The following is a 14,383-nucleotide window of genomic DNA, read 5'->3' on the forward strand; positions in this document are numbered from 1 at the left end:
ACATGTGATGGGCTTATTATTATTTTAATAGGAATGAACACATACATTTTAAAATCCTTTTCTACTTTTCTTCTTCCTTTTTTTTTTTTATGGAGGGACTGGGGATTGACCCCAGGACCCCGTGCGTGCTAAGCATGTGCTCTACTCCTGAGCTATATCCCTCTCCCCTAGTTTTATTTTCAAATATGGTAAGTGTCTGTAGATGTAACCTGCATGCACACACAGAAGCACTCTTTGTGATCCTCAGTGGTTTTTCAGAGTGTCAGAGAGTTCTAAGACCAAGAAGTTTGAGACCCGCAGAGCTAATGAATACAGGTGAAAACAGTAGCACAGCTTGTCAGGCGTGCGGCAGCCCAAGGTTCTCTGGGTGGAACTGCCAGTGAGAGGAGAGCAAAAGGTTGCAGCCATTAAATGTGGCCGCCTTTGAGGAGGCAGGCCTGGTGGGGCAGATGCATTTAGGGTGAAGGGTGCGGAAAGGTATTTTGGTACTGCTTTGGGTGCTATCATTTTAAGTGTTTTCAGTCCAGGGCACTTTCTGCTACACCCGTCATCCCTACGCAGGGACAGCTTCTGGCCCAGAGCCTGCTGCATAGTGTGCACTAGACTCTTGGTTAGTTGAAGGAGTAGATGGCCCGTCTCACGTGTGTGCTTGCCCCTCAGTGGGACCCTGAGCACCATGAGTCTTCCGTGTTGCCAGCCTGGACACGGGCATACAGAGCAGAAAAGGTGGCATGTTCCTGTTTGTAGCAGAACCAGCGATCTGTGGGTTTGATCTGTGTTTGGGGGAGAAAATCGGCATTTGCATGTAAGCAGGCTTTCTAAATCGTTCTTAGTCACTGCGGTCCGAGCTGAGGATGGCCTCTAACTTTGTTCATTGTACTTTCATTTTAATGCCCAGCTGCCCTCGAGGGGCTGTGTTCGGCCTCTGTCATCTACCACTATCCTGCTGGGACTGGTGGCAAAGCTGGGGCTCGGAGGTTCCAGGGCAGCTCACTTCCTGCCGAGGCAGCCAACAGACACCGCCCAGGTAAGCTCCGCCCATGCCTCTGTGCTGGGCTCGTTTGCAGCCCTTAAGCAAGCAAGAGTAATTCATTACTGTCCCTGTGAGTTAAGCTTGGCTATTGCTTAAATAAAGTGTAAAATCCGTTGAGTCAGGAATCCTGCACACGAGACGTTTTATTCTGATTTTATTGACTATGTGTTGATCTTATTGAGTCTTACTGAATGATATTAGTGGATTACAGTGATTGATTTCTGGAACAGGTGCATAACATTTCATGGTAGACTGACCTTGAAGTTCTGTGTCTGGGTCCTTTTCATAATTCCTGGGTATTTGGTGAAGTTAACCCCAGATGTCAATTTTACCAGCTAATTTAGGGCCTGGGGGCTGTTACTTATTTTTCTGGTTGACCTAGTTCTCTAACTGAGTGAAGTTGGATTTGGTTATGTTCGTTAGCACTTAACAGAGAGTAAAGAAAAAAAAAATCTTCTTTGGAGGAGCAGACCTACAAATGATCACTGAATGACTTTACCCTTTTGGCCCCTAATGAATGAACTTGCCTTAAATGGTTCAGGACGTAGCTGTCATATTGTCACAAAGTTAGTAACAAAGGGTGCAGAGATCCAGGTGGGACACAGAACCGCGAGGTGTTTTTTGATCCATGAGATTTTTATAGACTTTTCCGTCCAAAGAGAAAGCCCACGGTAGTAAGTGTGTATTAGACGAGGAAATGCCTTAAATTTCCTTTTCCCCGATTTATACCAGCCCCCACCATCAACAAATTGTGCAGAGACCACCTTTATGAACCGTCAGTGCAGCCGCATGGTCTGAATCTGGGTGCGCTCTTTGTAGAAATGCTTAGATGAATCTGTGATGGCTCTGGAAGATATTGCATCATTCTTTATCAGACCGTTCTAGAGGTTTATTGGGGCCTCGGTTATTGGAGAGGGGCGTGAAGCAGGCTGGGAAGTGATAGAGGAGTTCAGGTCAGAATGTCTCTGCTCCCCCTTCCCTGCGCTTGATTCCGGCCTGAGGTCCCTCCCGTCAGTGTTCCCCGCCTGTGTTTACCCTTGCTGTCGTCCCTGCTGTCTCTGGGAGGAGGTTCAGCTTTCTAAGTCCCGCGGTCCTCTGCTCCCTCTGGGAGTGCCTGTGGTTGGGGACGGCTTTGTTTTGTTCTCACCCTGCAGTGTGAGGTCATCATGTGCTGAGACCGCTCTTCTCGGGTAAGTGGTGAGGCTCCGAGACTTTGCAGGGTCTTGTTTCTTTCTTCCCCTTGCCGAGCGTAGGCGAAAAAAGTTTAAGCCTGAAAAGGTGCTCCATCTGCAGAAACGCCTTTATGTAGTTTGGGGTAGTGTAAAAAGCTTGAGACCTTTAATCGTGGAAGACAGGCTGTGGGGGAGTCGGGGAGCAGCCAGTGAAGCCCGGTGGGACCTGAAAGAGCTGCGCTCCCCTCACTGAGGCGGGGGACGGTTTCGCCCCGTTCAGGCCGTGACGGGCCCAGACCCGTGGACGAGCTGACGTCATGAATGCACGTGTGTACCGGCTGCTTCGCCTTGGATGTCAGCGTCAAGCCGGGCCAGTCTGTGGCGGCGGCCTCACCCTGCATCAGGAACTCACGGCGCCTCCTCTCTGAGGCGGGGGCCAGGCAGACCGGTCATTTCACACTCCCCCTCGGACTGGCACCTGAGCTTCCCGTCTCAGCAGCGGAGCGGCAGGAGCACAGGTGTCCTTTAGTGCCGCTGTGGCCTGAGTGGGCTAGTCTCTGTGCCCCAGTGGCCGTGTCTGTCGGTGGGGAAGGCGATAGCAGTGCTTCCCTCCCTCCAAGGGCTGGTGGGGGGGGGTCAGACGCACACGAATGAGCAAGTTCAGTGACCTCGGCCCAGGGAGGCCTCGGGAAGAGATGCCAGGACAGGGTGGCCCCAGCCGGCGCTTGGTCCGTGTTCGCAGCTGTTACTGTTATCAGCATCCCTATTGTGGGTTATCGAGTAGTTTTAAGACTTGGCAATACGAATTCATGAACGATGTTAAAAGACTAGACATTTCAGATCTGGTTTACATAGTTTTCAAGATTTCCTCTGAGAAAAGGGTTTTGTTTTTTCTTTTTTAACAAAAAACCCCAGTTTATTTATCTTCTAGTTCTTCCAAAATTGAAAATGTCAAGTCCTACTGCTAAGGAGAAACAAACAAACAAACAAACAAACAAAATCTGAAACCCTTCCCCCCTCTTCTTTTAAAGTTACAGAACACAGAAGGAACTGCAGGGGGACAGGTGGGCACAGAGAACCAGGAGGGAGAGGATGGCAAGATAAACTCCCCAAACACATAAAAGGCTGTTCAACGGAAGTGTGATAAATACAGGGCAACGTGAGACAAGTAAAGACGAGGCGCAGCCGGGATGAGAGGCTGTGCTGCAGCCGCGTGTCCCCGCCCTGATGCTCCAGGCCCGGGCGTGCCTTGCGCCTTCCAGGGCTAAATGCTGACTCCTTGGAGCCGCCTGCCTAGATTTCACTAGAAGCAGTAATGAGGCACCACCATTCTTCCTCAGACATACCAGAAAAGAAACAGTGGTAATTTTGCTCCTACCAGTGAACCGTGTGTGAATTTGTGAGGAAGATGAAACCAAACCAGGGAGTATCACTGCTTCTTGTCTTCCATGAGGCAAGAGAGCAGGAGAAGTCAGGCAGAGGCAGCAATGCGTGCAGCCTCACCAGCTCAGGTTGCACCGTTTATCACACCATTAGCAAATTCCAAGAACCTGAGAAAAGGGGTTTTTTCACCCCCTGTTAAATCTGAGTTTAGTCTCCAAAAGAATCCTGTAGTCCCTCCCTCTTTCTGCTTGAATTCTCCCCTTGTTTAAATAATGGTTTTTTTAGGTGGATGTGCTGGAGACTGAACTGAGAACCTCTCACTTGCTAATAAGCACGTGCTTGCCCGACTGAGCTATCCTCTTCTCCCTTGAATTTTTTTTTAACTTTACTTCCTTAGTTTCAGAGGTTAGAGGCCTCTAATTCTTTTTCTGGAGACTTGTCCATGAACCTGTAAGTCTATAATTAATGGACAAAACTTGGTTTATTAAAAAATCAATAGAACATTCTGCAATCCATCCAAAAGGAAAGGCTCATTGACTTATAAATGTTTCTCCTTTATGATGATTTCTACTTTTTGGTCGAGCTTAACTTATTAACAGTCATCATCATCGTCATAATGACCAAAATAGCTCTGAGCAAGTGGGCACCTCCCAAAGCCTAAATGCTTTCCTTGTGTTTTACCTCGTGGCAGGTGTTTGAGGGTATGTATGAGTGTCTCCTTTTTGCAGGTGAGGGATTGAGAGATGGAGCCGCTTGTCCCACATCACACGCAGCTGGCCTGGAGCCCAGGCCACACAGTGTGCATTCTTAATCGCTCCTCTTACCAGCCTCCCATTGAGTGGTTTCCTAACTCCTGTGAGTCCATAAATGACCGATTTTAGTGATCTCAGCCTGATGAGGCTTTAAAGGAAGAGATACTAGTGAGAGTATGAGACAGAGTGGCATAGATTAAAATTGTACATTTTCACAATGTTTTATTCTCAGCTAATGACCTAAAAAGTTAATATTTCTTATCTTAGTGCTCTGCAAGCACTAAAAACAAAACATTAGAAATGATGCCAGTGCAGAAGAGAAGTGGGCTTTGAAAGTCCAACCATTGCTAGTGACTTATTGCTCGTTTTTCTCCAGGGATGCTTGCTGAGAGAAAAAGTTATAAAGACTAAATTGGTTTTATGTCATCTTTAGTACGGAAGAAAAGATTGTCAGCAAATATTGAGAGAAAGTAAAATCTTTACTCTTTTCTTTCCTGATGATAAATATGTAAGTTGTTTTTCATGGCTTAAGTACATTTCCTCACTTGTGAAATTTGATTAATGTTATTTACCTCGTCTGACTGTGAGAGTTAGATGACTTGTACACAAAGCACCCAGAGGTGCTCAATAAAAGTCCGCTGTCACAGTGACAGACAGTTTAGAAGGATCGGCTCTGAATACTGACGAGGGCGGCTTATTTCTGGTGCATATTCATTATGTATGTGTGATATATATGAATATGACTTCAAGTAACAAGGATTCAGTGACTTTTTTTAGTGCAGTATGTTTTGATGAAATCAGTGCCATTCTAGTAAGTAGGACTAGTTAAATTGCCTTAAACAGACGACCTTGAAGATTATTTATACAGAATGTATTCTTACAAGTCAGGATTCATATTGCCATGTAACCATCAGCTAGAACCTTTAAATTCGTAGGAATCTGACCACAACTATTAAGTTTAGAAAAGTCAACAATGATTATTTTCATGATTGAAGAAAATTTTGATTTTTTTTCTGTACCCCTGAATAGGTTTTAAACAATCAAAACATTTATTTGACATCTGTCACTTTTCTTAATAGAGGGAGTAAAAGGAGAGTTCATGTTGTTTTAATATGTAAATAAATGCTTTTGTATTTCAACAAAATTGTGTGATTTCCTGTCTCTTGGGGAACTATTTTGCAAGACACTTAAGATTACCTACCGTTGGAAGAATACAGACGTGACTTTTATGAATATAGGGCTAATACCGATCTGTTAGTTTTTGATACAGTGCAAGACACGAGGACTAGGAGAGCTTTGCTGCTGACTGCCAGGACAGATCCCGGGTCTCAGTCTCCCTTTTCTGTAAAAGGAAGAGGCTGGCCTGGATTCCTTACTCTTAGATGACTTTCCATGACCCTTTCTTTTGTTTATATTCAGGAGTATTAACAATTTCAGATTAAATACTGAATACCACTCCCTTCCCTGAAGCAGAATTCAGTATGTGCTAGATAAGCTTTTAGTTACAGACTCTGAGCATCCTGTTTTTAAAAACCTTACATACAGGCAATTTTTGTGTTGCATGTTTCCAAGCAACGTGGAAGGCCTTTCTGGCCATAGGTGGCGCTGTTGCACCTTTTTATGGTCAATTTTCCTGTTTGTAAAAGAAGGCTTAAACAACGTTCCTTTAATTTGATTTCTTTGTTTAATGCTTCAGGATAGCACAATGTCCATTAAGTCTGGCTACCTGGAAAATTTATTCTAGTTATATCTTATTTTTATTCTGTCATCTCACTGTGAAAATTTCAGACTTGCTGTGCAAACAATGGCAAAATTGGACTTTTCTTCCAGTATTAGAAACCAGTGAGCCATGATTTTATAAAGCAGATAGAAGCAGTCTCTGGAGCACCTTCAAGCTGAAAAATGCATTGAGCTCCCTGAGTACTGAACCCGCTGCTGTGTATTAATTAGTTGCAGGTGATTTGGTATGTGGAGGAAGGGGTGTAGCTTTTTGACTTGGGTTTGCGTGCACGCACTGCCACTGAGCCACGTGAACCTGAGTCAGTTCGTTCTGAGTTTTCCCCTCGTCTGTGAGATGGGGACCCTCATATCTGCTTTGTAGAATTGTGAGAATTAGAAATTATGTGAAGTGTTTAGCACAGTGGGTATCTCAAAAGGTCTCATAAACTTTAGCTACTGTTTTGTATGAAGCCATCATTTTACAGTCTTTGGCAATTACTGAGAAATTAAAATAGGAAAAGCTGGTTTTATGACGAAAGATAGTATTCGAGGAAGGTCAGTAGTTCCTATACTTGTTATTTAGCCTCAGCTGAGTTAGAACCATTACACAGTCACCCTGAGCCAACCATAAGCCACAGAATTTGTGTATGTTGGGGCTTAAGGGGACCCAATAATTACACACTTGTTTGCTCCGCCAGCCAACTGAGAGATGACGCAAAAGAGCAGGCAGGCGATAAATGTCTCCTTTGTTTCTGAGGAAGCCACATTCTCCATGAACTTCAGGGCTTCGGAAAAATGGGTGTCCTGATATTGTGTCCCAGAACTAGAGACTCACCCAGTCCTGGCAGCTCTGGGCCACAGCAGGCCTTCCCTTGAGAGGATCTGCCCCATCATGCACAGGGCTGTCTTGTCATTGAGCTGAGCATCCTGGGTGCTTCCTGGGGTGGCCAGCACCCAAGGGAAAAGAAGGGTTTGTCTCCCAAACCCCCTGGACTCACACCTCCCTCCATTAGTGTGAGGAGGACTGGCCGTGGGCCAGGGGCCAGAGGTGTGGAGGCATAAGTGCCCCCAAGGACCGGAGGAGTGGGGAGGAGGTGCTCCCTCCCTCAGTTTAAACAGGTGGTGGGGTGGGACAGAAGGGTGCTCCCAAGAGTTTATAGAAGGGGAAATAAGGATAGCCTTTGGGACTTAGACTAGCCAGGAAACACAGAAGATGATTAGAAGGGAGATTTGTGAATAACTTTAATAGGTGGCATTTGTTGAGCACTGAAAATGTGCTACATTCTTTTCTGAGCATTTTACAGAAACGAATCCTTAAATTTTCACAACAACCGAGAAGGAAGGTTGATTGTTACCCCAATTTTCCAGGTGTGGAAATTAAGGCACAAGAGGGTAAGTCAGTTGGCCAAGTCCCAGAGCTCGTAAGTGGCAGAGCTGGGACTTAAACCCTGGCTGTCCGGCTTCCAGGCTCCCAGGGACAGACTCTGGCTGTTGAGAGGTATCTGCGTGTCTGTGGATCTCAGTACATCTGTACATCAGTCAGCCCAGAGAAGACGGGAAGGGAGAGTTAAACAGGTGCTCAGCCACTGTCCACGGAGAGCGCACCGTGAGTAGTGTTACTGTTTTCTGGGCAGCAGGTCTGTTCTTATAACAGAAATTTAGTCCATCGAGTTAATCTAGGAACCCCTCTTGCTCTGCTTCTGTCCATGCTTGCCATGTGACCTCCTGCCTATGATTGTGCCGTTGGGGAGAAAATGTACTGACTGTTGAACTCCAATATTTTAGTCTGGTTCATAGTTTCATGTCTCCTCTTACATTAATAAGTTAAACCTCTGGTTTTCTTGCATCAGTCTCTTATGAGCTTGGTTAATGCAAAATCAGTCCATTGGAGCCCAGTGATGCTAACGGTATAATTTCTGAGCACACCGAGGCACTTCTACCCGTGGAGACCTGGCTGGAGGGTGCCCCTCTTTCTCACAGTGATTTCTTCCAACAGCACCGGTTATTCTCCCCCCAGCCCTCTGCACATGAGGCTTTCTGAGTAGGCCAGTGCCAAGTCTACCAATCAGAAAGCTATGAAGTACCTGGAAGTGGGTTTAATAGAAGAAAAGGGCTTCCAGGGAGTCCGATGAGATGTTCAAGTCCATTTGGTAACAAGCTGTCCATTGTCTGTGGTTGAGCTTGTCCTTTGCTGTTTTGGAAAGACTGGATTGGATGAAGGGAGTTGAAAGGCACAGAGGGGTTGTTTTGGGTGGTGCCTCCACATCGGTGAGAAGTGGTGGTTGACCGCCTGTATGAGGCATAGACAGATTTTCACAGACTTTATAGAACAGCTTTAAAAGCTCAGCTGTCTGAGTGCACTTAACATGGGGTCCGGTTCATCACTGGACGTGCTGAGAGGTCAAATAATTGATGATTGTGAAAGTGACGTGGAGACATCAAAAAAGTCTCAATCATATCCCCTATTTAAAGGACATGGCACAGTGTAATATATTTGGCCCGTTTTTTTCACTGAACAGACAGTGTTTAGTGTTTTCTGGGAATCCCCAGTCCCCCGAGGTTCCATGCAGCTGGATGTCCCCTCAGTGCAGCTCTGTCGGCGCTTGTCCTGGGCGTGGTGTCCTGGGGAGCAGGACGGTCAGCAAGCTCCATCTCCTCGCCCGCAGTGCAGGGTTTCTCATCCCTGGCTGCTCTGTAGTGCCGAGAACCACACGTGGTGGTTGTCAAGCACTGTGTTTGACATACAGTCAGTATTCGGTAGAAAGCACCTGTTTTTTTATTATAACCGTGGCTTCTAGATTGTGATGGGTTTCAGGCTGCATTTGTTTTTTATAACTTTATTGTTATTTTTTATAAGCACTTGTTTTTACTTGTATTTATTTATGTTTATAGCGGTGCTGGAGATTGAAGCCAGGGCCTTGTGAGCTAAGCACGTGTGTTACTGCTGAGTGATACCCTCCCCCGTGTCTGCATTTAAAAGTAGAGATTGCAATGCACAAGGCAGCTCTTAGATACCATCATGGGACCTGTCCTCTGTGTAGGCAGCTAAATACATACGCTAGTAAGACTAAATGTTGTTGGGACATACCTTTTTGAATCTTGTTAACACATTTAAAAACGATCATAGCTAGTGATATTTGTGAGTTTTGGATCCAGTGCCACTTGGGGTGTGTTTTGCCGTCATGGGAAATTACATGCTACAGAGAAGGCTAATTGGGTCTCATTGATACTTGGATGGTTTAGCAGATAGATGATCAAGGCTTTCAAAAGCTTCCTGATAATAATGAAGTTGACCGTTTCGCATTTTAAACTAACTACAAAGTGACCTTCTAAACGATGGAACTCCTTAGACTGTGACATGCTCAGTAACTCAGCGTGTGTGTGTGTGATTTCAGGAGGGTAGGAGTAAGCTCCGTGTAGCCTTCCGATACTCTTCTCCTCCAGGCCAAGGTGTGGGCGTGTATTTACCCAGATAAATTGGTGTTCTTTTGTCGTTGGCGTATTGGTGGGCGTAAGAGGTTCTCGTGCTTGTTCGAGGGCTGGGAAGAACGAGCTTAGAAAGCGGGAGAGGCCGTGAGAAACAGTAGCTTTTCTTTCTCCTCCTTCTAAAGCAAAAAGGTGCTGAATTATAGCATACTGTCACTCGGCATTGCTTTTCTGATCAGATACAAGTGTCTCATTTTTCAAGGCAATGTGAACGATGAAATGTGTTTTAGCAGTTATCTTTAAAAGAAGTTTTGTTTTTCAAATAAAAGACCGTGACCTGTTCTTTCTTCCAGGGGCACAAGAAGTTCTCATTGATCCAGGTACATGATCTATGTGCTTAGTTTCTTTGGCTTATTTTTAAGTGCTTGTTTCATGGTGGTGTGAATGAATGCTTGAAATTTCTGGATTATGATCTTTGGAACATGCTGATTTAAGTAACTTTAAATCAGAACCGTTAAAAGCCTGATTGTTGTTTGGTCCTTGTTTGACGGGGGCACCCTTTTGATTTATGTTGTCTGTCGGAGAAGAAAATTCTTCCTCCAGCATGGCTAAGTGAATGGTTTGCAGTGTGCCTTTAAAATTCTCTGAATGCATCGAGCATGCTTGTCCAGTGAATTGTGAACTGACTCATAGTAATGACTTTGCTCCCATTCTGTGGCTTATGCTTCTCTCCACATGAATTTGAATTCTCTGTTGCATTTCGTATATGTGCTCTTAATGGGGGAAGAAATTTTGCATTTTTTACAGAGGTGGGTTTTCCTTTCCACTCTGAATGCCTTCTGTAATTAATATAGCAGAAATCTCTTATTGAAGTGCTTAATTATTTCATAATGAGCTCGATTTTTTTTTGGCTTAATTGGAAACAGTGACAAAGAGTGATAATAAAAAATATGAAAACCTTCCTTCCTTTGAAGAATAGAAATCAGACGGGCACTTGCTTTGTGACCAACACACTTACTCTCATGTCATTGTGTATCATGATTCTGAAGTGGAGTTGCTTCAGGTTTGTAGATTTTTGCTTTAACATTTGTGTTGAATTCTTCCTCTAGGCTGATGTTTCCTGTTGGGTGTGTGGAAACTGTAGCGGAAGGGAAACAAATGCTTTGTTTTGTTTTCAGGAGACTTGAGTTGCTGATGAGAAAACAGTTGAGGTGGGTGAGGAACAGAGTGACACTCCCTCACCTCCCGGCTGAAATTGATGAACAGTGAAATCAATTAGATGTATCAGTATTTGACCAATAGAAGTTAGCGAGCCCAAACTGGCTAGTTATGCCCAATGGAAAGTACTGAATTCACCTGCAGGAGAATTAGGTGCTTTACCAAGCGGAAGTAGCTTAGAGCGATCAGAAAAACCAGTCATATGATGAGATATAAAAAGAATATAATATCTTTTATTTCTGAAACTTTTCAAAGTAAGGTTGTGTAGAGCTGAAATTGAATTTCGAGTGCCAGGAGTAAGAGTGTGGGTGGTTTTGTGGGGTTGTTACTCAGGGATGTGTCAAGACCCTACTGGAGAGGTTGAAGCTGGCAGGAAAGGACACAGAGCCAGGGCTCGGCATCCCAGGCATCTTCCGTGATGCTTCCAGGTGAGAAGGATGCGGGCTTGATCTCTCCTACCCTAGGGAGAGCGAGGAGGGAATTGAGATTCTGCTCCCTCTGTGGTCCGCTGCTGCCCTCCAGGGCCACTCCAGTTCGCCTGCAGCCCTCTGGCCTCTGCTCATAAGGCCTTTGTCCCAGGACCAACCGCAGCCTTTTCTTCCCTTGCCAACATCTCCTGTGTCTTTCAGACGTCGGTCTCTTCTTCTCTGTGCTCCAGCCCTAGCAGATGTGACGGTGGTCAGCGTGCTGGTGGGCAGTCACTTGGGGACTCCCAGGAGCCTTGCCGATTCTCCTTGGTCTCTGCATCTGAGCAGCTCACGTTCGGGGTTGCAGAACTGTTCAGCTCCGGAGGAAGCCCGTTCACGTGAGGCAGCACAGCATCACATCACTTTCATTTTATTTTTGAATTTTCAGTGGAGAGATTATTTGAAGCAAACTGCTTTGGGTTTTCTGCTGCGTGCTTTCCTCACCACCGTCTCGTTGTTGTCTCTGCCTCTTGTTTTAAGAACCAGGCTTCTCCGGTCATTTCTAGCAGCTGCCTTGATCTGCAGTTGAAGCAGAATGCTTCTTCTAGGTGTCAGACTGGTTTTCCTCATCATTTCTGACTATGTACGTTCAGTAATTTTTCAAGTGAAATGATCTTTTGTCCAATGTCAGTTAACTCAAATTTGCTGATTTCCTATTTTCTTGTTGAGGGGAGTTTCTTCTTCCTATAATATAAGTTAGCAATTTGCAGTTACTGTGGGAAGGTACTGGTCCAAGGTGCTTTTCTCCCCCCTTAACAGTTGTAATACAATTCATGCATTATAGTCTGCAGTGGTTTGTACTCTGTGTCCAGAGCTGTGCATCACAGTCGATCTGAGACCTTCTTCATCCCCCAACAGGAAGCCCTGTACCCATTAGCAGTCACTACCCATCTCCCCCCTCCTCCCCCAGCCCCAGGCAACCAACTTTCTCTCTCTAGGGCTTTGCCTGTTCTGTACATTTCGTGTAAATCGAGTCATTTCATCTAAATGGAATCGTCTTTTGTGACTGACTTCTTTCACACTGCGTAAGGTTTTCAAGGTTTGTCCACGTTGTTGTAGCCTGGATCAGGACTTCATGTTTTGCTATTAGTGAATAATATTCCACTGTAGGGATGGGCCGCTTTTGTTTACCCATTCATCAGGTGATGGACATTTGGGTTGTTTCTTCTCCTTCGCTGTGATGGGTAATGGCGCTGTGAACATTCCTGTAGAAGTTTTTACGTGGACATATGTTCTCAGTTCTCTTCTATATGTGCCTAGGAAGCGGAATTTTTGGGTTATACAGAAACTAAATGTTTAACTCTTTGAAGACCTGCCAGGTTGTTTTCCAAAGTGGTTGCACTGTTTTACATTCTCACCAGCAAGGTCTCAGGGCTCCACTTTCTCTGTATCCTCATCAGTACCTGTCACTGTCTTTTTGATTGTCGCTATTCTAGCGAGCGTGAAGTGGTTTCTCCTCGTGGTTTTGATTTGATTTCCCTTACAGCTAATGATACTGAGCGTCTTTTCCTTGTGCTTATTGGCCATTTGTATGTTTTCCTTGAAAAATAATCTTTTCAGATCCTTTATTCATTTTTTAATTGAGTTATTTGTCTTTCTATCATTGAGTTGTAAGAGTCCCTTTTATCTTGAGGATACAAATCCCTTATCAGATGCATGATTTGCAAAAATTTTCCCGTGTGTGTTGTTCTTTTCACTTTCTTGATGGCGTTCTTTGAAGTGCAGGAGTTTTGGGTTTTGACGAAGTCGTCCAGTTTATCTGTGTTTTCTTTGTTGCCTGTGCTTTTCAGGTCATATCTAAGATCTGAGGTGTTGTATATAAACTTTATATATAAAATAACTTAATTCTTAGGACTGTTCTAGGAGATAGGTGCTGTTGTCCCTGGTCTATTTATGAGGAAACTGAGATGCAGAGAAGTTCATTGACTTATCAGGGTCACAGCTACTTAGGGGTGTGGTGGGAGTTCAGGCCCGCATGTTTGTCTCCGGCATCTCTGTCCCTTCCTAGGAATCGTTAATGAAAAAGTCTTTACTTCTTTGGTTTCTTATTAATTTTTTTCTCACTGGGGACTTCATCTCTTCATTCTCCTTGCAAAGCTCAGCTTAGGTTGATTTTAGGTCTAATGTAGGCAGAAGCATTGCTGTCAGTTAATTTCTTTATTACTCACCCCCAGTGATGATTGTTGCTAATTGACCTAATAAAGTCATACTTCAGTTTTTCCTGGTCAAGACACTTAGAGTAGAGTCATGACTTACAGAATGCTCAAAGAAGAAAGTATTTAATTGATTTTATTTTGCTAACCAATGAAATAAAAACCCCAGAGTTGACATAGATTATAAGCCTTCCAGAATAGGGTCATTGTCGTACGTTTCATTTTGTTTGGTCACAGTGTCTGGATAGTGCCTTGTTGTCCAGCAGTTTAGTTAGAATATGGTGCCCATGAATCATTGTAATGACAGTTTTGACAACAGACTGTGGTGTTCATCTCACAAGGAGAAAGAGAATATAGAAGTCCTGCTATTTTAAAATTAAGCTTGGAACTTTGAGAAGAGTTCCACAAACCATATCATACAAAGGTATTTTCACTAATTTTAGATCTAACTTAGACACGTTATGGTTACATGGCAGAGTAAATTTATTAACTAGATTTGACAGAGTGTAACATTGATTATTTGTTGTTAAAATATTCTTCCTTGAATAAAGTGATTAGTGTCCAGGAGTGAACAAAAATGTTTGTATTTATATGCAACATGGGAGCAGACTTCTTATATTTATATATATGTGTGTGTGTATTTTGATCTGTTTTTCAGAGTTTTTGTAGTTTTCCAGCAGTGTTCTAACTTTAGAATTCTTTTAAAAAAAATCATCTCTGTGTCTAGTGCAGTTTGTACTGTTTATCCTGTCTTATGCATGGAATTCCACTGTCTCCTCAGTGAAGAATTTCCTCTCATACTGAGTTAGTATGAGAGTTACAGGAACTGATTTCTAGGCCTTTGCTCTCCATGTGTTTGAAGTTGGCTATCAAATATGATTTTCCCTGTCTTTCTTGGGTTTTCATTGTTTAGTTAGAATTTTTGAAAATGACTGTGTTAATATGTTGCACAAATTTCCCTAGAAACTTGATGTGTTTGTGCTTTTAAGTTTTCAATTTATGGAAAACGTAAACGCACTCTTGTTTTTAAGAAGTCCCTTTTCACTGGGTATTTATTTAC

At 44.0% G+C, this 14,383-nt stretch overlaps 1 protein-coding gene across 2 annotated transcripts in view; it reads left to right on the forward strand.

Annotated features, from left to right (window-relative positions):
* The window catches only part of TRAPPC9 (trafficking protein particle complex subunit 9), a 404,385-nt gene that overhangs the window by 15,950 nt on the left and 374,052 nt on the right, over nucleotides 1–14,383 (forward strand). The window contains exons 4-5 of one of the 2 annotated variants that reach the window (XM_064476810.1): nucleotides 899–1,027; nucleotides 9,839–9,865. In XM_064476810.1, coding sequence (XP_064332880.1) covers nucleotides 899–1,027; nucleotides 9,839–9,865 — 156 coding nt within the window. The remainder of the gene's footprint in view (nucleotides 1–898; nucleotides 1,028–9,838; nucleotides 9,866–14,383) is intronic. The other variant, XM_064476811.1, reaches the window with a different exon arrangement.

Source organism: Camelus dromedarius, chromosome 20 (assembly GCF_036321535.1).
Source record: "Camelus dromedarius isolate mCamDro1 chromosome 20, mCamDro1.pat, whole genome shotgun sequence".
NCBI lineage: Eukaryota > Metazoa > Chordata > Mammalia > Artiodactyla > Camelidae > Camelus > Camelus dromedarius.